Here is a 27,651-nt window from a genome sequence, read left to right as displayed (position 1 = left end):
AGTTGGTGACTAAGACGTGGACAGTCCAGTTACAGTCCAGCACTTTTTCCTCATTTTTTATTTTATGTGTATTTTTTCGGGCCCTTTTTGTAAGTTTTCAATCCTTACTCTGAAAATGAGGAGGAGTGGAGGCACAGCATCATTTAGTTTGTCTTCAGCCACCTTGTCCCGCCTGTCATCCTTCTTCCTCCCCTCCCAGTCCTCTCCGGGATGAATGCATGACTGTTTGTATGTAGTTGACGGGTCGAGCATTATAGTTGAGCAATGTTCGGTGACTGGATCAGTTTTTAACAGGTTTCTCGTGGCACTGTAGGGCTCCGCTGAGCCCATTATCTGCGTTTCTTCGTCACAAAAATTCCTCATAGTCCAAGAGTTTGGAGTGCTGCCGTGTCTTCCAAAGCCGGTAGAGGCGGAAGTCGAAGTACATCTCAATCATCTCCTTGCCTTGATTGGTAAATGAGACAGGAAAAGTTTGAATCAAGCATTAAGGAAGCAAAATAAAAACCGAGACCATGATGTTTTTTCTAACCCTTAACCAAGAGCTGTGATTGGCTTAACATAACCATAAAAACATGAATCCTGCTTTCGATACTATAAGCAAATATTGTATTGCAATGTAATTAAATTATTTGCAAATACAGTACAGCAACGTTTTGCAACTTTCCAGATATGTTTGAGAGCATTTCTTCATTATGTTGATATAAAACATAACTCGGATGGCATTAGAGTCACCTCAAAATATTTTTGCCAAATATTGGTATTTGGACATCATTTCTAGCAGACAGGGTTGATTTATGTGAAACAAAAGTTTAGCGTGGTTTGGTGTTTGGATTTCTAATAGGGGAGGCCACTCAAGATAACAGCAGGAGAAAACTTTAAATGAAAGTGAAGGGCAAGAGAAGAGGACGTTTATGGTTTATTGTTAACTGGATCCACCACCTGCAGTGGTGTGAGGCCTATATGACTTGGATTAAATGCATAAAAAATAAATCCACACCAGAAAATGAAATGCCGCATCAAAACACCACCCAGATAGGGTGGATGAGAATGGAATGAGAAGGGAACAGTATGTTCAAATTTAATATATTTTTTAGATAAGGGAACAGCTGTTTGAGTCAATTCCAGATGTTACTACAAGCCGTAACGTATTTCCGCGTCATTTTAAACGTCATGTGTATATGAATCAGTACGTGTGAATCAGTACGCACGCCTGTTTCCGTGTGATCTGCATGTTTGGTTGTGTTTGTGTGATTGTTCAGACTCACCCTGTGCAGACAGCTCCAGCGGCGACTCAAACTCGACAGAATAAGGCCTCATCAGATTCTTCAGCTTCTGGAACAGCTGTTAGGCCGAGATAAGAAAGCAAACAACAATTAATCCTACTGCACTTGGATACACTCGCAGCAAGGGGGGCTGCTTCTTCAGACACAGCACACAGCACACACACACACACACACACACACACACACACACACACACACACACACACACAGCACACAGCACACAAACACACATAGAAACATACACAAGAGCGGCAATGAATCCAGTTTATTACTGCCAAAGAGACATATGGACATTTGTCCGGAGCAGGTAATAAGGAGGACAGGAAATGAGGTGAGAGTATAAATTGCAAAGGTGATCATTTGTCCTTCTTGTTTTCATATAACCTCCCTGCCTTTCCATGAAACAGCCGAGCCCCATGTTCAGGAAATTAAAAGAAAGGAGATTAAAATCAGATGTATCTGTAAATTAAAGGGATTTGAGATGCTAGCTGTTAGCTTGCATTTTTAGTCCTGCAAGTAGTTTTCTCATACCACAATATGAAATCTAGCACTGATTAGTTGCTTAAGAAATTAATGGATCAATTAATCAATTAAGCATTTCAATGTTTCGGCATCTCATTGATTTTTGTTTTTTTGTTTTTTTCAGTATTGGATCACTTTTGTGTTGCTTTTTGTAATGTTGGATGGACAAAAAAAAGCACTTAGAAATAAGGATTCACAGATGTGTTTATTTTCTGGGCTGATACCATAAGGCAGATTGTACCTGTACTATTCTTATATTCTTATTAATCTTACATCTTTTGTTCAGGCGTCTTCTCAATCCCTCCTCCTTACTTTGCAGATCTCTTACCCACATCCAGTAACTACTATTTTCTTTTGTGTTTTTTTGTTTTTTGTTGCTGTAATGACAAATTGTTACTTGCATTAACAGTGGTGGTTTTTGCAACTTCAGCAATATCTGCTTCCTTACGTTGGAAACGCAGCACTGCTCGCTCAGCAGTGCAGCTTTTACCGTCTGTAGCAAAGTAGCCTTCAGTGATGTTGATAGGCTATTACTCGTGACATTGGGTTGTGAAATTTATTTTATCAGCATTCGTATTAAAAAGAAATGGCGGTTTTGATAATCATAAAAATGTTGAATATATAGCCGCCGATAATCGGGCAGGCATCACTTTGGACTCTGGTAACATGTGATGACCATTTATTGTTTTAGACTAAACCATCCTTCAGTCAAAAGAAAAAACAAATAGTAATAATGTAGTAATCAATAGTGAAAAAAATAATTAATTGCAGTCTTGAAGACTGTTTAATTGGAGCTGTACAGCAATTTCAGGTTTTTCAGCCATCTCCTCTGCAGTCTCTCACTGACGTGGTGCCGTGCACATTAAAAATTGAAGCTCACTGATTTCTCTAGAATTAAGTCTTGAGGGATCCCGATACCCCTCTGTCAGAGAAATCAAAGGCCAAATGCTCTTTTTGTTTTTCACTTTATGATGTTAAAATGGAGGTGGTGAAGAAAAAGAAGCTTTAATTTCTTGTGTTTGCCATCCTTTGAAAAAGATAAAAGAAGATGGCTACGTGCCAGATGTGGAGGAGAGAATGGTTAGGGAGACGCAGGAAAGTGTGGCTTGTCTGTAGAGCAAAGAGAGCTGGAGGCAAATATCAGATCTCAAATAATGTGGTGCAAGTTGGGTAGTTTCCTTTCTGTCCTGCGTGGCTCCACATTGCAGTGTTATAATGGGTTTTTCCAATTATCAAAGAGCAGCAACATTTCCCCCACTCTATATCAGACAATTTGCATTTTGGCCATGTCACCTATCTTTTCAATAACATTCACTTACATGTTTATGGAGCTCTTCCAAAATTCAAAACTGAATGAAATGCAGCAAACGTTCAGTTCTTTTATTGAATTAAATTCATATCAAAACAACCCCAGAACAAGACAATATTAGAGAGAGAACTCTCATTAAAAAACAGCTTTTATCGTGCTTAACAAGCCCCTTTGATATTTGTTGGGTGATTTTATTAATCATGAATTTACCATTTTAAGTTTTACTTTTCATAGTGGGGAGGGGGGAAGTTTAATTTACCTCTCTGTTGCCATCAAAACACTCTATCATGGCTGCAAACTGCAGGTCATTATCTATGAGCTCAGATTTATATTTGATTACATATCATGATTGAAGTTCCCCCCAGCAACGTCGCAGTATGTGACTTGAGACACTTTATATGTATGGCTTGCTTTCAACTCTGTAAGAGGCTTAAGCTCAGCATGTGCTTGGGTATTTGTAATAACTTCCTGGCTGTTATTAATTTAGACACATTCCATTACTGTAGTGTTTTTTACGCTTTCTGGAGTGCAGCATTTGGCAACAATAAAAACCTACTGTTTAAAAATTGATTGAGCTCCACTTTAACTTTGGCCAATAGAGGCAGGCTGAGAGTGATGTGTTCTGTTGATGATGTACTGTCTCTAGGTGGAGGTTATATAATTGTTAAGAAAGTAAACAAAAAAATAAACATTTGGTGAAAAAGTATGTGGACACTTAGTGTGGCGTTTTTCATAGTTTGGGCTAGGTCCATTAGCATTGATGGGGCCATGTTGTTTCAGGTACCAGTCAGTACCATGAAATAGGATCCAGAAAGTCCACTTTATGTAGTAGATAGTAATATTGGAAGGTTTATCGGACGCCAAAACACTCAACAGTATTTTATAACTCTGGAAAATTATCATGGCAGAAATCATGTTCTCTTGTCGAGCAATATGACATTACAAAGTTATCATCCATGTGAACCAACCACTTGCGCGTATTTGCCTGCAGCAACTTGCTGAATGATGTTGCATTGCGTTTTCAGCAAAAGTTGAGCAAGGGTAAACTTTTTTGCTGGAGCCCTCTACATTGGCCACGTGTTGTCTGTCTGAACACGGCCTCAGTTCCAATTAGGGGAAATCGTATTGCTACAGCATACTTGACATTTATGACAATAATGTTCTTCCAGGCCAATTCCCTTTTTCAATGCCATCGTGCGCAGCATATATGTATATAATAATCTGTGTGTAATGTTCCACAAACAAGTGTCCACACACTTTTGGCCATGTTGTGTTGTTTCCAATGGAGAATGTGTTTGATGAAAAGCTTAACAAGGGCACAGCTTGTACAATTGCTACAAAGTCTACTGTACACATTCTTGTGGAGAGGTTCAAGCTAAATCTTATTATTTCTATTTTCTGACTGAAGTTAAAACTAAAGCAGACAAGACACCAGTGTGGAAATATCACTCTGGGATCTTGGGACCAATCCTTGAAAAAAAGACAAACACCAATTTTGTTGTTTGCGATTCAGGCTTTGTGGAGACAACTGCATGTGTCTGTAATTGTCTGTAGGGGTGGAGATATCACTGATGTCCATCAACCCAGGAGAGATCCACTTTATATAACAAAGCATTTTGGCAGACATGACTGGAACAGACAGTTAGGTCAGACAAACACCGCTGGCTGTGTTTGTGTGTGTGTGAATGTGTCTGCCAGCTTCTTTGTGTTTGTGGTTTTTTTTTACAGTGGGTACGGAAAGTATTCAGACCCCTTTAAATTATTCACTCTTTGTTTCATTGCAGCCATTTGCTAAAATCGAAAAAGTTCATTTTTTTTCGCATTAATGTACACTCAGCAACCCATCTTGACAGGAAAAAACAGAAATGTAGAAATTTTTGCAAATTTATTAAAAAAGAAAAACTGAAATATCACATGGTCATAAGTATTCAGACCCTTTGCTCAGTATTGAGTAGAAGCACCCTTTTGAGCTAGTACAGCCATGAGTCTTCTTGGGAATGATGCAACAAGTTTCTCACACCTGGATTTGGGGATCCTCTGCCATTCTTCCTTGCAGATCCTCTCCAGTTCTGTCAGGTTGGATGGTGAACGTTGGTGGACAGCCATTTTCAGGTCTCTCCAGAGATGCTCAATTGGGTTTAGGTCAGGGCTCTGGCTGGGCCAGTCAAGAATGGTCACAGACTTGTTCCGAAGCCACTCCTTTGTTATTTTAGCTGTGTGCTTCGGGTCATTGTCTTGTTGGAAGGTGAACCTTCGGCCCAGTCTGAGGTCCTGAGCACTCTGGAGGAGGTTTTCTTCCAGGATATCTCTGTACTTGGCCGCATTCATCTTTCTTTCAATTGCAACCAGTCGTCCTGTCCCTGCAGCTGAAAAACACCCCCATAGCATGATGCTGCCACCACCATGTTTCACTGTTGGGATTGTATTGGGCAGGTGATGAGCAGTGCCTGGTTTTCTCCACACATACCGCTTAGAATTAACGCCAGAAAGTTCAATCTTGGTCTCATCAGACCAGAGAATCTTATTTCTCATAGTTTGGGAGTCCTCCATGTGTTTTTTGGCAAACTCTATGCGGGCTTTCATATGTCTTGCACTGAGGAGAGGCTTCCGTCGGGCCACTCTGCCATAAAGCCCCGACTGGTGGAGGGCTGCAGTGATAGTTGACTTTGTGGAACTTTCTCCCATCTCCCTACTGCATCTCTGGAGCTCAGCCACAGTGATCTTTGGGTTCTTCTTTACCTCTCTCACCAAGGCTCTTCTCCCACGATTGCTCAGTTTGGCTGGACGGCCAGGTCTAGGAAGAGTTCTGGTCATCCCATACTTCTTCCATTTAAGGATTATGGAGGCCACTGTGCTCTTAGGAACCTTGAGTGCTGCAGAAATTATTTTGTAACCTTGGCCAGATCTGTGCCTTGCCACAATTCTGTCTCTGAGCTCCTTGGGCAGTTCCTTCGACCTCATGATTCTCATTTGTTCTGACATGCACTGTGAGCTGTAAGGTCTTATATAGACAGGTGTGTGCCTTTCCTAATCAAGTCCAATCAGTTTAATTAAACACAGCTGGACTCCAATGAAGGAGTAGAACCATCTCAAGGAGGATCAGAAGAAATGGACAGCATGTGAGTTAAATATGAGTGTCACAGCAAAGGGTGTGAATACTTATGACCATGTGATATTTCAGTTTTTCTTTTTTAATAAATTTGCAAAAATTTCTACATTTCTGTTTTTTTCTGTCAAGATGGGTTGCTGAGTGTACATTAATGCGAAAAAAAAAAATGGCTGCAATGAAACAAAGAGTGAAAAATTTAAAGGGGTCTGAATACTTTCCATACCCACTGTATGTGTGTGGTTATGAGTCTTATTATATGTTCTTGTCAGGTAGAGAGAGAGAGAGAGGTGCAGCATCACTTGGCATGTGTGCTCTTCAGCTATAACATCCCACAAAGTGAGATGATAGTCACACATGTGGATTTAGAGAGAAGAGACAGAGACAAACTGAGACAGCCAGGAGGTTAATACGGTGATTATCAGACACAGTTAGAGTAAATCTGGAAGCAGAGGGCAGCAAACAGGGAAATGAGCAGGGAGGACAAAGAGGCAGGAGCAGCACGATAGAGTGTTCAAATAAGAGAAATGGAACCAAAAGACTATACATTTGGCATCCTACGTTAATAAATCAGTTTGTGTGGCACATAAATTACATTTTTGAACATGTAACTTAACAGAGACCTTGTTATGAATCAATTGGATTTCTTATCTGGCGTGATGGTGTGCGATGGTCCCACCAGAGTTGGAATTGATTCATAGTTTTTATCAGATTTTACCGCTCTAGTACATCATCTGCCCGTATACGTAACAGCAATTGTGTTTACATTCTTTCATTCAGTTTAGAGCGACAAGGGAAAGCTTTGTCTCACTACTAAATAGATGATTACTGTCATGCAATCATTGATGGCTAAAGTAATTATGTTTACTGTACATTCATGCACTGTGATAAAAGAGAAGCTTGCAGTGGAACTGGCTTTGCTACGTGAATGTTAGAATGAGAATATTAGTGGGCCTTTCTTCAACATTCTTGGAGGTACACAACCTAGTGCAAGTGCTTGAAACTTTAGTGGTGTTGATGAACTCTCATGTTTTCAGTTGTTTGTGTGTGTTTTTATGCATCAGCATCTGTTTACCTTCTCTCCGTTGGGGTTGCCCAGGACATAGCATCCCATTATGTGGATAAGGTTTGGTTCTGGGTTGATTTTACTCATGAAGCGACTGAGCCTCCTCCAGAACCTGAACAAAGACAAAGGCTACAGTTACACTGACTGATATAAATCTAATGGACAGTTCCAATGCAATTTAAAACACAAAATGTAACGTTTAAAAAGATAAGGCTGAGTCAAGTACTTGTCACTCTTTATTGGTGAGCTGCTGTTCTTTTGCACTGAAACAAATGTGATTTTTTTTTTTAAATATACTGACGGAAAAGGCTGTAAGCCTAATGTTTTATATCTCCGAAACAAGTAAACATCACCTATTCAAAGATGTTCCCCCTGTGAGAGATGCCTCACTCCCAAAAGCAGTAGATTGTGCTCATAAATGACAAACAGAGTGTTGAATTGTCCAAGTGGAACATCTTTGATTTAGTTCAAGCAGTAGAGCACTCACAGAAATAGTATTCATATTCTGAAAATAGCGTAAAGAGCATTTACATGACAAATTTGTTTCAGAATCTTTCAATCCTTTGAATGCCAAAAATGAAATTAAGATATTTTTTAGGAATGAGGCAGGTTTTTTTTGGTCGAGATTTGTGCAAGAGGATTTTTTTATTTGACTGAGCCCTTCTTCCTATTATTGGTGGAATAAATTCCTCAATGAAAGGTATCTAAATGATAAAATACTTCTCTTTTCACAGCTAACTAATGGTTCTCCATCATCTTCTGTCATGTCTTATAAAGCATCATCACAGGTTGATGCTTTATAAGACATGGGACACGTGAATTGTCAGGATATGCAACATCAGGGAGCATATGGAAGACATACTTACTGGCTCATGTCCTCCTCCTTTTCCACCTTAGCAAAGGTTGCCACTTTATTCTTCAGTAAATACAAGTGACCGGGACCTCCCTAAGAAACACATACAGGAGTGAAACACATTACTAGTATCACATCTGCTAAATTGCCTCTTCTTAATTAATACCTGGAGAGATTAGATCCCCAAGGAAGGTACTTAACACACTCTAGCTCAGGGAGTTTTTATATGCAGTGCATGAATAAACACATAACCATACATCCCAAATAAAAATTACAATTTTACAGGATATACACTTTTATTCCGTCTCCTTGTTCCTCACCTGACAAAAGATGAGCATCCTCCAGAACTTGCTTCCTCTCCTGTAGGCTGTGAGCTTCTTCTCTATTTCCTCTGTGAGGGACAGAAAAAAGGGTTCAATTGATGTGATTGATGTGAACTACAGGGACCGAGAATGAATGTAGTGAGAGAGGGAGAGATGTGAACACAAAGAAATACTCTGGAGTTTGAGTTCAAGTACAGGTGTTATAATAGACAGTAGAGACACTAATGTAAGATGTAGTTTGAATTGAACTCAACGGTGCGTACTTAAGGAAATGTCAAAGCAAAATAAAATAAGGCCAAGGAAAGACAGTAGAATGGAAACCTAAAATCTATGAATTATTCATTGACTTCCTCTCACTAACTCTGTGTGATCTTTATTCAATGCAGAGTTTGTTATTATCTTGAGAAGCTCCAGGGAGCGTTTACTGGAAGTCCTTCTCTTTTGAGCAACAGATGATCATTTTCAGAATGTAGACAGTAAACATTTTTGTAATTTTGCAGCATTGTAACTGGTTTTAAATTAAATGCTTAATTAAGCCAAATTGAATCTATTTGTTTAAGAGATTCAATTGCAGGTAATGTTTAGCCTGTATCTATTTTTCTGACCTTAAACTCCTACAGTATGAGTCAGAGCTCAGACTCCACTCCTCAGGCAAACTCCTGCACAGTCCAGACTAAAGGTGAATTAATTTCTAGACAGGATGTCCTATAATTCTATATATAAATGTGTCTGTGGCTCTATTTTTTATATTCATTATTTCTCTATTTTTTATATTTATGAGGCAACTTTCATTAGTTGGACACTGATACATTTACCTCTTGCCTCAAAATCATTTGCAATTGTCACTTTCATATTATACATTTCTATCATCTGTTCTTATAGTCATCATTTTAAAATATAATTTTTCTACAGTATTTTATTCACTGTAGGATTACAAACCAGGTGTAAAAGGAATATTTGCTCACCCAAAATGTCATCAAAAGTTGCATGTTCATGGTCCTAAAAAGAAAAAAACGTTCACATGAAACATAATCATGATTGCAAAAGGCTTTGATTTAAATTTCAATCTGCCTTTATCATAGAACATCCTTTAAAGAAACAACTTGTACACTTTGTATGTCGAAGGCACACATGTCAATCAATGTTTGGACTCACGTAGAGGATGGGGATGATGGAGGGGTCATCCCTGCGAATAATAGTGGGAACGTACTCTGCCTTTGGGACTTTAGAAGAGATCAGCTGAAGGCGAAGGAGAAACAGAAGAAGGAAAGGGATGATAGTTTTAGTAAGACGTGGGGATAAAAGAGTGAGAAATGGGAGCAAAGTGGAGGGAAGAGGAAGAGAACGACAGAGTTAGAGAGAAATTAGAGGAAAGGGTAAAAAGCAATCTCTATCACACTCTCATGCCTGAAGGGAATGTAAAGCTCTTTATAATATTCACAGCGAAATGGTAGAAAATACATTAGGTGCATTTAAGATACTGCATCTGCATATGAATTTACCTTCCAGAGATTTAGCTATTTTTAACCTACATCTGCCATCAGTGTGTAATTCTAAAGTAACCATTTCCTAAACCCACAATTTTTATTGTGCCCCGTTTATCAGTGATCATTTTTAACCGCAACAAATCCAGAGCACAGATTCTTAAAGGGACAATCCACCAATTTGACGAGTACAGTTCACTCATTGTCTGCGGCGACGGAGGGACAGAGTCCAGCTTTGGTTTGGACATGTTTTTTTTTGCAGAAAACCTGCATCAAAAAAGTTTGAAATAAATGAGCATTTAAATGCAGAGAGTGTCTAAAGAAAGATGCTAGGGAGTTACATCGTTGGAAATGTACAAACAGTGTTTTGGGGACTTGATCTATACTTATAAAAGACAGCATATATTGGCTTCAGCTGCTTTGATTTTGAACATTTTTAAAATGATTTTCCTTGTAAACCTGCCAACTTTAAGTGTAATATTTTAGGTGCAATACCGATCTCATACCATGATTTTGGGAGGTACAAAGTCGTCTCCTTCACAGGCAAGCCTCTCCATCTCTCGCTCCTCCTCCCAGTCCATATTGTCATCAAGGCCCCCTTCATCCAATGTACCGCAGGAGGCCTGCAGGTCTCCACCTAGAAGATGATATATCACACTGCTGAGCAAAAAAGCCTTGTAGGCAGAAGTGTTTTGTGGGAGGCAAGAAAGGTGACACAGAAAGAGAAAATCTAGGATTGAAGGAAGGAGGTGTCCAGGGGAGGGGAGAGAGGGGAGTGCGGAGGAGAGGAAACAGGATGGAGTTGTTAATAATGGTGGTGACATAAGAAAAGTGACGGATGGAACAAGGGAAAGAAGAGACAGCTTTCAGAAGGAGAAAAATGAGTGACTGATAGTGAATGTGGCAGCACAATTTCTGGCAACAGATAACAAGGAGCTATGAAAATCCAACTGGGATCAGAGGGCAGCTATTCTAAGAAAGGAAAGTGTTGTATACCATCAAATCGTGCTTCATGTTATAAAATGATCATCTGATGAATAGTTTACCCGAGTACTCACTCAGAATACTGAAATATAATCATATCGCTATAAAAATGTAGAAATATCAAAGAACTCATTCAAATTACAGTGTGATAATGCATAATATTAGGAATCTGAATGGAAAGTCCAATATTATTCCACATCTCGTTTAAAGACTTTTATATGGTGATGAGGCAGAGTCACTCTTTAGCATATTAGCTGGTCATTCAATAAAACTTATTGTTGCACCTCAATAAACTGCAAATGTGGTACGAGCAGGGCTGTAGAACTTGAATCCTGTCTAGAGACCACTTTTGTGAAGTTTTGCACTTGTTTATGTCTTGTGCCTTGTTGAACTCTGAATTGTCTTGGTCTTGGGTTTGGCTATTGACGGAACATTGACGGATTCTTGTCATGATGCCTGAAAAATCTAAATGTCCTCAACGTACCTGAAGACAACCTGTAATGGTCCTCAATTCTAAGCATTGCTTAAGTAAAGTTAGAATATAGATCAATATTGTTTATAAATTGTTTTCTTGACTTTATTTCATGTTTTGGCCTTTGCCATTTAATTGACAGACCTAACGAGAGGCAGGTAGTGTTTGCTCTGAGCTGTCAGTATTTATTTTTATCTACGGCTATGCAGTTTTTACTTTGTAACTTATATGTTTTTGTGGACTGTTTTAATCCTTTCTATGGTCAGTGCTTTGATAGAAAATTGTTATGTTGCTGATAATTGCCATATTCCAATAATGTAGTATAATTACAATGTGAGCTCATGGCAGGACATTTATGATTGTCATATATGTGTGTTCTTAATTATGTTTGCTTCCTACGTGTCAGAGTCCTAGACTGTGTTCCATCAATTCATCAATGTATCTATATTTGTACATATTTTTACCATTTCTGACTGCAAACCCTCATTACCCAGGGTGAAATCGCAGTTTGAAAGGAAAAAGTAAAGAGAGAGAGTATGAAAAAGGAGAAAATGACAAGAAGACTGACAATTAATACACGCCTCCAGAGAAAAATACCTTTCCCACAGGAAAGAGGAAGAATGAGGCATCAACCACACCATTAGAATGTCATCAATATTTCATTCCTCTTTTATCACATTCTGAAACACAGAAACGCTAAAGATGGAGGTGGAGAAAAAACATAAAACCACAGATAATCAGACATCAACATAGACAAACAGCACATGCAAACAGTGTGTGTTGAAACTCGTATTCAAAAGCCTTTTAAAAACACTGAGACACACATTGCTTTTTAACATTTGTACCAGTTAACACACTCGGACTAAGACGCACACTCCATTTTGGAAGACATACTCACAGAAAGAGAGAGCATCACAAAGTTGAAGAAAGACCCACGGTCATAGGGAGACAGATGGACGGGGTCAGAGTCACAGCAGAGACAGTCAGTTTGTACGTGTGATGGTGTGTTTTAAGTGCGAATGTCTTTGGATTTTTTGGGGGGTGTTACTTAATCTGCTAAAACCAGGAACTAAGCTGTAAAACTGTGATGACAAAATGTCACCTTACTTCAACACGGAGGTCTTCAGTACATACAGCACAGTATAATGTCATATCACAAGTCCTATTTGGCATGTGTTTATTTGCACATACTTTCAAGTACATTTAAGTTATATTAGGCTGCCTTCCAGGTGGCTATTTATGAAAGAAGTTAAAGGAGCAATATACAAAATTCAGAGCGTTAATATATCAGAAAAATATTGTGTAGGTTAAGATATAGTGGAGTAAAGTCTACCTGAGCAGAGAATGAAGTCGCTTTCCCTGGATGTGTTGTTATCCTAGCTTTGTTGACATAGGCAACTGTGCATGCTTTTATTGCATTGCACCCAACCTCCAGTTCCCACTCAGGTAAACACTGTTAGCTTTGCCAGCACTGTTGCTGTATTATAGTTTGTACTGTTAGCGCTGTTAGCACCGATAGTTAAGAGCTGCCGGCTCAGGTGTCGCTATCGTGAGAGCCGGTAAGAGGTAATCTAGTATTTTTGCACCTTTTTAAGAAGTTATAGTAGCAATATTATAATCAAAAAATGTATCCAGATTTTTTTTTAGGATTTCATATCAACTGAGGGAGGAAAGAAAGGAAAGAAAAAAACTGAAGTGGTAACTAATAACAACAACCATTAGATAAATGTAGTGGAGATAATGTAAAATGTTTCCTATTGATATGTAGTAGAATATATGTCGGAAATCTCCCAACTGGAAATACTTAAATAAAGTACAAATATCTAACATTTTTACTTACTTGTACAAAGTACTTAGTTGTTGTACTATTTTTTCTAATTGACCTTCATTTAAGACTTAAAGTGATTCGGCCTCTTCCCAGCTGTACTGTAATTCACCTTGTATATCAAAGTGCTTATTACCAGACCTTTTTTCTATAGCTGACAATTGCCGCTAAGTGACTTTCGACTCTGTACGAGCCACCTGAGTTCAGAAATAAATTGATGACAAAAGTACTGAGTGAGTGCAAGGGAAATTTACGTTGCAATCAATCTGCCAGTCGAGATGTGAGGGCACACAGGTTCAGATGGGTTAGTACGTAGTAGATTGTTCAAGTTTTACTGCAGCTGTGCTAGATACTGTACTAGAGAACAAGAGGACACTTAACAGCTTTAAAAGGACATGTTGGTATCTGGCAGTTATTGTATTATTACTGCTTTGAGGTAGTTTGATTTAAAAGGCGAGGACTAACAGGTCCAGGTCCGTTTTAAATATCTCTTAGGGCGTGCTAGGAATAGAAACTGACAACTTACAAAGCACAATTTACATTACACTTAAATTTACACAATTTGTAAATGTGATTTGGTTACTTCAAAGTTGAAGCCTTTTTTTTTTTTTATATGTATTTAATTGCACCACTTTTGTCCGTAACTGTTAGAAACTGTCTGTGTCAGGATCTGTGTGTGCGTGAATGGATGCTCGTGCGTGAGTCCGTGTTAACTCACTGTCTCTGGGTTCATGAGGAGAGTCAGTCTTGACCGGGGTGGGGTCACTCCAGGAACGGCTGAAACTCTTCGATCTACGCTCAGCGAATGCTAGTGCAGGCGGGGAGAGATAGTCACACACATACACGCACACACACACACACACTAACAAGCCCGCAAACTGGCTGTTTCCTCTATACACTCACCACCCAAAACACCAAAGTGAAAAGGCGGATGCAGCTCACAAATAGTGTACATACGGTACAATACGATGGCACCCCTACTTTGCACACACAAATGCCTGTATGTACAAACTGTCAAACAAACAAACACATATGCTAACAATCATATATGTTATCATTATTAAGGATCATACTTATCATCGGTATCTATGGATTTAAAAAGATGGTGCATGTTTCACAGATTTACTTAACCTCGATTAAATCAGCTCTGTTATGAAGAGTAACCACTGTTCACTTAGAATATCTTTAGACTACTTGAAAGTATTTGACATGGTTAATCAACAGTGTCCCTCAAGGCGCCATCATTTTTCTTTGCTTCTCTGTTCATTTTTCTGCTGACACCGACTTGTTCCTTTCAAGTACAAAAGCCTTTTTATCAGCCAAAACAATTCATATGATTTTTACTGTCGCGATCAAAAGGAGATTTTTCAAGGTCTCTTTTAGAAGTACCTTGTCATCAAACCAAAAATGTTGTCTTCTTTGGTGATCCCAACATTAATACTCTGTGATGTTGACTAGAGTTTTTACTTTTATAGTAGGAATCAGATTGATCTAAGGTTTTTTTAATATATTTTTAGAGGTGTGACAAAAACATGTCTGAAGGAGACATTGGCTCCAGGAGCAATAGTTCTTCCTCACAGCAGGGAAAGTTTGAGGGGTGGAACAACTTTGACATTACAGCATCAAGAAGATTTGGGGTTTTAGTAAATGTTGATCAAAAATCTGCTTTGGTCCAATATTTGTTTTATTGGGTTCATTCTTGTCTGCCAAACTAAATAATGATTTTTAATGCTTGACATAATCGCCATTTTTATTTCCATTATGTCCTTACAGTACTGGACTAGAAACATCTTGTTTGCAATATGTCCATAATGCTTTAGCATTCATTACCATATTTTGTACAAACTGTATAATTATAAAATGTATTACCTTTTCAAGCTTCTTTTCACACAACTTCTAGATTTGAGACAAATACAACTTTTAACCGTTTTTATTCAGATTATTGTTTAGCCTACTTTGTCCGTCACCTTTTTCTTTTTCCATAAAAGGTCATAAATACTGGACAAGTTACAGACCAGTTGCATAACAAAATCACACTCACATTGCCATTGACCCATATCTAATCTAGAACAAGGAGGAAATTATAGATTATGGTTTTCTTCGCTTATAGATTTCCAATTACACTCACACAGACACCAACAACTCCATCTCTACCAATCATCCCTTTGCTTCTTACCATTTAGTCTTTTGTCTTCAAACTTCACAACCAACCAGACATAATAAAAAAAAAACAACGTTCAAAGCGATGCAACAGGAATAGACCACCTACACACTCATACATTAACACATGTAAAGACTCATATTGCTGGCTCATCAACACAGACACACACTGATGAACATAATAATCCTCAAAGAAATGCAATACAGCATTAAGAATCCCAATAAAACATCAGCGTTTAGTGCAACACACAAATGGAAAAAAAAGCACAAGAAAACATACAAAACAACACAGATGATGGTGGGGTGAACTACATCACAGTCAATTTGAGCAAACATATAAAACACACACACACACACACACACACACACACACACACACACACACACACACACACACACACACACACACACACACACACACACACACACAGACATATTTCACTGACTCACTCTGTGCTTTCATCCTCCTGCTGCCCACCATCCGAAGATGCTTCCGGAAGTTCCTGTGGGTAGAGAAATCAAAGCAGAATAGGGATGACAGAGGACAGAGGGAGAACCAAAACGTAAAGAAGAGGAGGAGGAAAGAGGGAGGGGTGGGCGGGAAATAACAAAGCAAGAGAAGACAAATAGCGGAGTTTAGTGTCGAGCTTCTATTTCTACTAAAGGAAGTTTAAAAAAAAGAGATAATTATAGGTAAATATATGCTCATTTCCTCAATGTGAGTGGAAATACTTGTGTGGGTGTAATGTACCACATTGCCAAAGTACCTCTTCTCAATCCTTTTTTATAGTGTAGATTCATGAGGCACAGGAGATTCATTCATGTAACAACAGCCAAAAGGGAAACCCTTCTTTAGTATTTTCTAGGTTTTGATGCATCTGCTCTGAGCAGAACTACGTCTGAAGCCATGATGATGCATCAGAGGGAGGTTGTTCAGCCAAACTGGTGCATGTGTGTTTTCTTTACTTTGTTCCAGGCAGATGACATGTTGCTTTGTTGATCTGTGTTGATCTGTTGTGTCTGTGTGTTTTCAACACAGGTGGGATTTGGCCTGATCATGCGGTTCATGCCTGATTGATTTTATTTATATTTGAGAGTCAGAGCAATACTGGTCAACACATTTATAATACAACATATTTGAGAGTGAAAAGTGATGTCAATGTATCGACCAATATCTTTTTTTGTTAAAAAAAATGTTGGGGCACAAATGCGCAACATAAACCTTTTTTGATAAGGCTCTGGTTTAGTTATCAAAGAATTGTAAACAAAGACGTTTGTTAAACGAGAAGTTGTGCAATAAATGCGTCCAGAAGATCCTGTAGATTGTGCTACATGTTAAAGAAATATAGTAATCAAATGCCATTAAATGCTGTGAATTTAGGGTTAGAATCTTGTTTTACCTGGTGCTAACTTAGTCACCTTTTCTGTTCTGTTCTGTCATCAGCTGCTCAAACAATCAAGCAAAATCCACAAGTCTCTGCTCCATAAAATAAATTTCACTGATACATCTCTATTATCTCCACTACTACTACCCTATTTTGCTTGCTTAGATCACCATATGACTGATACTTTTGTTCATTTTTCCCAAAGCCTGTTTCATAACCAATTTCACACCCATGCTTTGAGACTGAATAACATTCACCTATAGGCTACCTGAATCTCTCGAACGGTGCAACTGCCGACTGTAAACAACCCAAACAAACGAAAGGCTTTATTTGAGTCTGCTGCTGATTACAGGATCAAACAACACATTTAGCATCCATGGTCTAAAAGATCCTGGATGCACAAAGCAGGCTTTTCTTATCCTCATTATTCAAATGTATTACAGAGAATCTACACTACTTTGTCTCATTGAGGCTAATGATGCTCAATTAATTACATTCATCAGAAGATTGACAGGTGAGCAAATGTGATGTCAGCTTGATATACACTCATATTCTATTATCATTACCCTTTATATACACTGTCTATATAAAAGTTAAAGTTCATACCCATTTGCCAAAACATTATTCATTTATATTATTTACTTTTGAACAATATATTTTAGAAAACAAGTTTGACCATTCCCTCATTTCTGTTGTGTCACAATATCTAACGACAGAATATGTCAACCTATCAAATAAAATGCTGTGTTATAGCTGACTATAATAAAAAAATATGCTACAAACGTGTTGAGGTCGTTCTTTCTTTTGTTTTCAATTTGCAAGGTTTTGCTACTTGTATTAGCCTTCTAGAAGGTTTCCATGTCTCCTAGCAACAATAAAACATTGTTACGACACTATGCATTTGCAGTCTATAAGTTATTTAATATAGAGGCTTTGCATTACTATGTTCCCCTTCAAATCCATTTAGTGTGTTTAATGACAACAAAGAAATACCGTCTGTATGGTCTTCTCTGTGTCTTTCTGCCTGATCCTGACATGATGTTCTATGCAAGAGCCCCAGATAAACATCCTTTTATCTTTCTGCCCCCCTCCCATGTCGCATCTATACACAGTTTCTGTATAAACCAAGACACTCATGATTAATGATCTCAGCATGTGGTTTGTGGTTGTGTGTGTTTGTGTGTGTGGTGTATGTATGAGTGGGTCCATGTTTATCTGGTGGTGGATAGGCTCATAAATATAGAAGCAACATAAAAGGAAAAAGAAACAGAATGTGGAGTCTTTGTCCTTGGTTTACCCCCATAAAAATGTCAGCAAAATAACCGTTAACTTGCAACATGAATTTTACGAGCAGCACAAATTACATCATGTAAAAAGATGGTCTAATATAACTCGGTACTAATAACAGATAAGCAACATTATTGTTGCTTACTCTGTACTTTGAGAAAAATATCTTAAAAACACTAAAACACAGAGTCTTACCCTATCATACCCTGAATGTCCTGTGCTTAAACCTCAGCTGCCCACAAAGGAGAGGTGTGGACACAGTTAATGAGATTTAGTCAGAAGGAGAGGAGATGTGAGAGAACCATGGCCACCTCCACTTCCAACTAAAGACAATCTGACACGTTCTCCCTATCTCTTCTTCTGCTCTTTCTGTGATGCTCAATAACTCCATAACTCATTTCCAACTCTTTTCCCATTAATATTCCCATTTTAATTTCATTCTTTGCTGCCTACTCCTGGTCCATATTCTCAATATCTTTATTTGAACAACAAAGTTGATCACAACTGCTTTATTTCACACATTTTCATTCCTTTGCTACCTTACAATTGATTCATTCCTCTTTTTTCTCCGATCACTCCTTGTGAGCATCCTTCCCGTCTCCGTAATCCTCTTTTTCTTTTAACAAAGTTGGAACTTTTTCCCAGTCTTCATTGGTTCTTTGACAATGTCTTCTACTATTACTTCTTGCCTAAGGTTTTCTTTAAGTACAGGATTAGCATAAAAATATACTTAACATTAACTTAACTTAACTACATATGCGGAATGTCCTGTTTCAGAATAATATGTATTATATTATTGGATTTTGATTATTGATGCATTAATGTTGCTCTTCAAGAGGAAAAGGTAGGGCTCATTTCAATAAATACTTACTAATTTACTGATGGGTAGTGTTATCTACAACAATCCATACTGAATTTATTTGTTGAGTATATTTCGTAATGGTCACTGAAGTTATTGTTATTATTATTGGGTCATGCATAAATGATATGCCCAAGACACAATTATTCAGAAAAAGAGACAGGAACTCAGCAGAATACTAAAAAAAATAAACCATTCTGCCAAAAAGTAAAGTCTGACTCCGGACAATCCTTCAACAACCAAGTCAACTGTTCTAGAGATGGAACTGCATAATGAAAAGGAAAAAGAAACTCACATCAAAGAGTACAGAGTAGAATCCAGATTGTGAGGGGTGATTAGGGGCAATGCTGAAATGGCTCTTTTTACTCTTTCTTTGTGCATTGCTGTTGTTAATAACAAAGCTTAGATTTACCATCTACGTTGGGATCACGATCTGGTACTTGACAGATGTACTGCCTGCAAACTTCTACTGCATGAAATGAAATCATGTCTGCTCCGCTTTGTAGTTTAGGACATATCTATACTTATGCAAATATACTCACTGGTTACATATCAAAGGTTTTTGATCCACTGTGGTGTTTTTATTGCCTTATAAAATTTGTCACCCAGACTGAAATAAATAATACAGAAATGCTCCAAATTTGATTTCATTTCATTTCCAAAAATGGGTTGTTAGTTACTGAATAATATTGCTGAAGAACAAAGTGCTCCACCAGGTCATGAATGCAACACATTTGGCTACTTTATCAAGAGACTCATGAGTAGGTAATTGTCTCTTTATTCTTTTAGCTGGTTTTCCTGTTTGATCTGTTTTTAATGGTCAAATAGTGAGAATAATAAAGGCAAGAATGAAAAATAAATAAACATGAAATTTAAAATCAGAATGCATTATGGTGGACATGGCCTCAGTGTGATAACATATAATCTTCTTTTCAAGTGATGGTTTCAGTTGGATGCATTTTTCTGTGGTTTTTTAGTGCATTGAGGCAAAGTGTTCCGAAAACTTTGTTCGGCAAATTTTTCCCCTCATAATCAAATCACTCATTTTGATGAAATAACACTCAACATTAATGCTCTGACACTGCAGATGGATGACACTGAGATGTCAAAGGGATTGAGATGTACTGCATGGTGTCACATTCACCATCTGCCCCTGTGTGACTGAGCATCTGGGCCCCGAGTAGGACAGTTTCTGAACCTGTTACTGATGTCATTACTCCTACAACTGATACAGAATCTAACTCAGTATTTTTATAATGTTTTTCCTTTTAGGTAAATACAACTTTGCCCTGTTTTGTAAGGTTAGTACAGAAATATCCGGGCAGAATGCTACAGTAACATACCAACTTGTATTTGGGGTTTGAATACTAAAGTCTCTGAATGAATGCTTTGTTTCTACCAAAGAAACTAATCAAGGTGTGGCTGACTAAAATCCACAATACCAGATTTATCCAAGATTTGTCAAACCATTCATACAGAAAGTACCCGTTTTGATCTTTTCAGTTTTGTCTAAGAATAAAAATCCCATTCACTGTCGGTGGCAGTAAAATCCGGCCTAGAAATTGGGGCACTGTAGCAGGTCATGCCGAAAGCAGATCCTGTTTTAAAGCTGCTGATGCCCTCACCTTCAAATGCCACGTTGGGAGTCTTTGTCTTAGTCAGATTAGACGCGGCTGTAAATAAGCAGCAACGGAGCTACTGCATAGCCAGAAACAAGTGCAAACAGCACAGCAGCACAGCAGCACAGCACACCCTGCTAGGGGCAGCTTCGTACCTCTGGATGACTTCTGCCGAATCCTGCTCCCTCACTCTCCTTTTTCTCTGCACAAATCCCCGGAAAGCCCTGCCGGGATGTGGCACAGTATTAAAGGGATGAGGGTAGGGCAGTGCAGGGGGGTGGGGGGGGGATGCCAGGGCTTTTAGCTGCAAGGTTTATGTAGCTGTTAAGGGGAGGCTGAGGTAGGTAGGCAGCAGCTAGCTTTGAGCATAAAGACCAGGAAGTCAAATCACATCACCTGCTCAAATCTTATTTTCTATTCATCCCTGTAACAAATGTGCCAGTCTGCATGTGGTATAATCCACTTTACAATAGAAACGCTGATCTTGTGACCTTACGTGTACTTTCCGATATGATTATTTTCTTTGTTTCCTTGGAATTTTGTGATTCTTGATACTTTCCCCGAATCAGTCATGGATACCTGTTGTATATTTATGATGCAGTCTCAAGGAATGTTGAGATTTTAGTGTCATTTTGCACCTGGAGGCCATTGGGCTAGAGTAGCACCTCCACTTGAAATAGTGCACCTTCTCCAATGCTGTGGCTTAATACTTCCTAATGGCTGCCTGGTGTTCATTTTTATTGATTATTTTGAATGTTAAAGCTGTAATTCACAAGCAAGAGGTCGACAGCAAAATAGATGTGGAAGCCTGCCGTTCATTTCAGTCATTCTTCAACTTTTGAGACCATTCTGGCTAGCAGACAGTGACACCACTTTATGTGTCAAAGTACAAACATTGTGTGAAATGCCTCACTGTCAATGTGTGATTATGTCTTCAAGAGACTTACTTATTGTTGTTAACCAGGAAAGATGTGAACCAACAATCCTGTGAAGCTAATTAACAATTGTCCATAGCAGAGACAGCAGAGATAGAGATAGAGCATCTCCAACCATGCTAAACATAATTCACTGACTCTGGGTTGGTTGTGGAATGTAGTAAAATCCCTAAAATAACATAATGTTCTTTTCAAAGGTTACAGCGGGCATTATTCCTAATTAATCTTACTGTCAACCAATCCCATAAAAAGGCCAAAACTTACTATAAATTAGTCCGTTGCTCAATACTTTCTGACTTCCCTGCCTCAAGCCCAGTCATGCAAATAGCAATAAATCTTTAAAAACTTGTCATAAATATATATATAATATTTTTCCAAAGTAGTAGTCGTAGTTGTAGTTTTCAGCAAACATTTCTTAAACAAGGGTAAATAAATTATGCATTTGTAAGGGACTATTTTAATATGCATTTGGTGCACTGGCTTTTTTTTAAATAAGCTACACTACTTGTGTCCATCGTAATGGTAAAACATGTTACCCCGAGCAACGGTGTGGCTCATTCATGTGTTTTAAATCATTTTTAGCCATGCTAGGTGTATTGGTCCTGGTTGTTCCACCACTTTGGTCCAGACTGAAATACCTCACAAACTATTAGATGGATTGCCCTTGACTTTGGCACAGACATTCAAAGTCCCCACATGATGAAGCCTAATGACTTTTTTGCTCAAGTGCCATGACCAGGTCAAAATTTTAATTTGTCCAATACTTTGAGGTACGACCAAATACCTTTTAAAAACTAATGAGAAACTGGACTAATGAATAAGCTAAACATCAATCCTACTGAAGATCAGCAGAGTTAATGTCATTATGCTGCCATCCTGAAATTAACATTCAACTCGCTTTGAGTGGTTGGAAGTCTAGAAAAGCGCTATACAAGTACAATCAATTATTATTATTATTAACTCAAAGCAATGCTGTACCAAAGTATAGCAGATGAAGTCTTAAGATCACATTATAAAAAATATCGAGCAAATCCAGTGGAAGAAACTCTATTGCTCATGTAAAGTGGACCGCAAAACACAGAAGTAAACCCGGAAGCAAGAAAATATTTTGGGCATTTGTGCTTGGTGAGCTATTCTCATTCAAGTGACTTGGCACCATTTTGGAGTCCAGTATCCAGATCTTGTAATACATCTATAATATAAGCGCTAATATATCTGTAGACCTTTAGTCTTGTTGGACAACAATGAAGGTCTATGGCACAGAGGAATAAATGCCTTAGCTACACAGATATTACCTGGTTTTGGTCTTTTCATGGGATGTGTTACAATAAGCAAATATAAATATAGAATATCACCAGCTTTATCATTTTATTATTGCAGAGATTTAGAATAAACCCTCAACAAGTACTGTAAACTAGCAGCCAGAGGTTAGCTTAGCTGGGTCAGCATAGAAAGAACTTGAAAACGCATCAGAGCAGCCTGGGTTAGTTGGGTTTAGTTAGGCGAGATGTGGTAGGAGCAGGGGTTGTGCAGTATGAAATGTCAAGACTTGGTTTAGGCGTATTACATTATTACTGTTATCAATGTTAACATTAATCTGAACTTACTTCTCAGCTTGCCTATAAACTCACAAATATGTGACAGATGTTTGAGATTTGCACCCATCAAAATTCACACTGGACATATAGAAAGGTTTTATATGACTTCATGAATAATACATAGCTGAAAACTGAATGATAACTGACTTCTTATTTAAACTACAACTGATAGTATAGTTTTACCAGAAGGCACTGGGGATCACATGTTAGCACTATAAATACAAATCTCTCCACAGCCAATTGCCACAGTCAGTTCCAAACACGCTGAAAGTGAGCCAGCGCTGATTCAGTGATAATTGGCGACGGCTGTCGAGCCGGATTAAAGCACTTTAACATGACTGCCACAAAAATCTTAAATGGCCAAACCATCTATCGCTCCAACCTTAGTAAGGGCGGTTGTATGCACCACACTGACAGAACTGCTGGATGGATGTGAGCTGACAGGGTTTAGGTCAGCCAATGCTCAGATGGACATTTCCTGACTGGAGCTTGGTAGACTTTCTCTGCTGCAGTGGATTAGACTTTATCCCTGCTGTTGTATGAAAATCCTGTAACTCAATTTCCCCCTTTTGGCTTTTCTTTTCTTTCTTTTTTTTTTACTTTAATCAAAATACATTATTTTTGCTGACTTGGTTTCTAACTGACAATCAATAACTGTCAGATTATGATTGATGTTTTGTGATAAACCAAGACAACAAACACACAACCACAAACACACACACACATAGACACATACCTCTCCTCTGTACAATTCCTACTTTGTTCTTAAACTAACCAGTTTTTGTTCAGATGAAACTCAATCACCCAACCCAAGGATGGAAGTTAAATGGTAGTCATCAAAGTCAATGAAGAGCAGTTAAGAACAAGAGGTAAGCGAGCTAAGAAAAAATAGGAAGCAGGCAGGGAAGTATACTCACGATATCCTGTGTGTGTCCCGTGAATAATTAGCATGCAAGAAGAGAGGAGAGGGAGAAAAAAACAACATAGTTAAGGCACCAGTGAGCAATGAGTCCAAACAACAGGGAGAGATGAAAAAACTGTGAGAGGCAGAATGAGACGGAGACAAAAAGTCAAAATTGACCTCCATGAATAAACCGTAAACTTGCAGTGCCACATAATTGCTACTGGTCGGAACTTATTTAATGGACCACATGAATAACCATTTTTTAAAATTTGACTGAGTCTGCCTTTGTATTCTGAACATGGTCTCACAAACATTTCACAAGGATCCATTACAAAGGAGATTTAAAAAAACAAAAGACAGGCATAGTCAGGGAGAAACAGATTGCTCAAAGATGCTGGAGTTTCTACATTTTGACGTAAAGTTAGTTGAGATATCTCTTACAGCTTCAGATGATCTTTGGACAGAATCTCAGGTCGCTATCATACTCACACAGACGCTCACAAGCACCTACAGATACATTCATACTTGTCATTCTCTCTCATACTTACTTTAAAGAAACACACACTGTTGTTTTGTGTGTTTTAGCCCATGAACTTCAAACTGCATATATGTTACATTACTTCATTCTTTTTTTAGCCATGCCAGTAGCATGCCTTTCGGGGTGGTAATGTTGATTGGTTCACAACTTTGGTCCAGACTAAAATATCCAAAACAACTTTTAGATGTACACATGCTAATAACTTTGGTGATCCTGTGACTTTTCCAGCGCCACCATCAGTTCAAAAGTCGTCCAGTACATCCAATTCATCCAATTTTTAAATTTAAAAGCAAATGCCTGCAAAACTGATGACAAGTCTACTGTAACTAGAAGATTACCAAGATGAACTTGGTAAACATGCCTGCTGAACAGCCACATGTGTTGGCATTGTTATTTTAGACCATGTGAGTATCTTTATGGGAACATTCAGCTTAAAGCACCACTGTGCTCAAGTACAGCCTCACATAACCACTAGTATGGCTGCAGACTCAGCACTCTTTTAAGGTTAGTTTATTAGATTCAAGGCAATGATTGGTATCTTTCAGCACGCTATGAAAAGTAAACTTTGCAGATACTTTAAACTTGCTCAAGTCAACAATGTATCACCTATATTTTAATAATTTAATGACAGAGAATTGTTAGTTTAATCTAAAAGATCAACAATCAAATAGGTTGTGGAAATGGTGAGATTGTGGTCATGTTTTTCTGATCAGTACCTAACTATCAAATCTCAGATGTGAAATTGTCCTCAAGGTGAGCTTTCAAAGGAAACCCTGCAGAGAACTGCTTTACCTTGCATCAATTATTCAACTTTAACAACAAAAAGACAAGAATTGACAAAGTATTCAATATGATGGATTGTCCTCCTCGAGCAAGCTTTAAGGGTCTGCGAGCTGTTTTTATAGCTTACTGAAATGAAAATCAATGGCAGCCTGGAAGGTTAGAAATCAATCTAAAAACCTATAGCAAGCTTTGGAAAAAGGCTTTGCGGTAATGTAAAGTATGTAGTTTGTAGTTTATGGACTCAGTCGTGCAAAAACACCAGTATGGTCCTTTAACTCGCACACCAGCCTGACCTTTCATACACCATCAATATGACTGTGTGTGCATGTGCGTTTGTGTACATTCAAGATGTATATGTGTGCTTGAAGGTTGGACACTCACGCCTGCATGGTTGTTGTGGCAGTTTGAAAGCTGAACATATTTTCCTTGGGGAACCAGTTGGTGTCCTCTGCAATTAGAGAGAAAAATGAGCATTCCAGGGTTAAGTGAAAAAAGAGAAAAATCTATGTGTCGTATTGGCAAACGTCGTAATAAATATTAGAAATATGGAAGCACAAAACCAGCGACAACAGCAGCACTTCACAGTCCACCACTCCACAAATGGAGAGAGGGAGACACACAGAAGGAGACAGCAGAGGAGAGAGACGGGGAGACGAAGAGTCAGATATACAGACCACCACGTCACATCCAACAACAAAACCCTCAGTCCCAACCAGAGGTGAGAAGAAATAGATTTAACCCACTTTTAATGGATGTTTCACTTTAATTCATCCAGACTTATGTCTAAACTGTGTTGTTTCACAAGACTGATATTAAACACTAAAACAACTTACTGCAAAGTTATTCCTTAAAAATTCTCAATACAATGTTAAGTGTGCTTGTTTTCACCTAAGTGGTCCTTAGACTTCCCTGAAGCCTAGAATTATTACTTGTAAACAAATATTAAAATAAATAATAAGACTAGACTAGACTACACTGGACTAATGGGGAAGCAGGCTTAAATGGCTCTTTTCATTTTCAACAATAAAATGCATTCAGACACGTGATTTAAATTAGTCAAATGCTATTTCATCTCTGGTCTAATACCAAACCCGCTGATCCCCTTCACAGGGTCTCATGAACTAACCCTCACCCCCCTCCCTCCCTGGTTTGGAATTCAGCGCCTCTCCCTTGCTCTGTGTCCTCCGCCCTCTCACCTCTCTCCAGCCCAGTCACCCGGTCCACACTCCACATCCGCTCTAGGCGTCGGTGCTGCTTGCCTGCCTCTCGGTTTGCGCTCTCCAGGTCCAGGGAGCCCTGGCTTCGCGAGGGCGCTCCACTACACGACTCGCAGGCCAGCCCGCTGCACTCCGCCTCCCCTTTCCCACCCTCGCCCCAGCCGCGGATGTTGTGGGCGCTGACGGAGGTCTGCAGCGGGGGTTGAGACAAGTGATGGTGGTGGCCGTGATGGTGTGTTCCATGATGGGAGTAGGATCCAGCGGCAGATAGAGACTGCTGCTGCTGGTGGTTGCTACTGCCGCTTCCACTTGCCCCGCTACTTCCTCCACTACTGGAGGGTGCATTGGTGCCCGGGACGCCGTGGTGGTGGTGGTTCCCGTGGTGAGCTTCATGATGGTTTCTGTGATGGTGGCTGGTGCCACGGCCGCTGCTGGCATGGTGGTACTGAGTTGGAGACGATGAGTTGGAGGAAGGGGAAGTGGAGGGCTGGATCAAGCCACCTCTGGATCCCACCCCGCCACTCCCCGACTTCTCCTTCAGGACGTCCAGTTCTAGGCTCTCCTTGCTGCCCCGGCCGCTGCTCATCAGCATACCGCGCTGGCTGGTGATGGTGTACACGCGAGCAGGCTGCAGGGTGCACTCCACGCTCTTCTGCTGGTCTTCCTCCGCCGAGAAGCTGCGCTCGAGGGACAGTCGCGATGCTTTGGTAGAGATGGTGATGGAAGGTGGAGGAGGCTGGAGTAAGCCCAGTGGGGGTTTCACCAGGTTGGGCTCCTGTTTTTCCTCACAGCCCTTGGTGGCGTTGGAACAGGGATGGAGGTGGTTGTTGTTGTTGGGGCTAATTGTGTCACTTGGGGACTCCGGGTCTGGACCCACCAAGGTTTCACACAGAAGATGAGCTAGAATGATGGCAAAATAGACAAATATGAGTGCTTAAGAATGAGAAAAAAGACAAAGGAAAAGAGAAGAGAGAGAGAGAGAGAGAGAGAGAGAGAGAGGAAAAGGAAGGCAAGCTGAGTATGACACAGAGTAAAAATATCATCATCTTTCTTCGGTTACCAGGTTATTGTAGTGATCCAAACACTAATGATCGCAGCCTGGCATTTTCACACAGGATGAGGTGAAGCAGGTGGAGGAA

At 39.2% G+C, this 27,651-nt stretch overlaps 1 protein-coding gene across 1 annotated transcript in view; it reads right to left on the bottom strand.

Moving 5' to 3' along the window:
- nsmfa (NMDA receptor synaptonuclear signaling and neuronal migration factor a) overlaps positions 1 to 27,651 on the bottom strand; it is a 37,345-nt gene continuing 9,694 nt past the window's right edge. Inside the window, 13 exon segments of the mRNA XM_054612924.1 lie at positions 1 to 444; positions 1,266 to 1,341; positions 7,296 to 7,398; positions 8,153 to 8,232; positions 8,460 to 8,530; positions 9,428 to 9,461; positions 9,618 to 9,701; positions 10,453 to 10,583; positions 13,946 to 14,035; positions 15,838 to 15,890; positions 20,693 to 20,761; positions 25,671 to 25,743; positions 26,492 to 27,412. Of these exon segments, the coding sequence (XP_054468899.1) occupies positions 347 to 444; positions 1,266 to 1,341; positions 7,296 to 7,398; positions 8,153 to 8,232; positions 8,460 to 8,530; positions 9,428 to 9,461; positions 9,618 to 9,701; positions 10,453 to 10,583; positions 13,946 to 14,035; positions 15,838 to 15,890; positions 20,693 to 20,761; positions 25,671 to 25,743; positions 26,492 to 27,412 (1,883 nt within the window). The 3' untranslated portion in view covers positions 1 to 346.

Source organism: Anoplopoma fimbria, chromosome 14 (assembly GCF_027596085.1).
Source record: "Anoplopoma fimbria isolate UVic2021 breed Golden Eagle Sablefish chromosome 14, Afim_UVic_2022, whole genome shotgun sequence".
NCBI classification, from domain to species: Eukaryota; Metazoa; Chordata; class Actinopteri; order Perciformes; family Anoplopomatidae; genus Anoplopoma; species Anoplopoma fimbria.
Note: the sequence above shows the minus strand (reverse complement) of the source record. Positions and strands in the feature narration are given on the sequence as shown.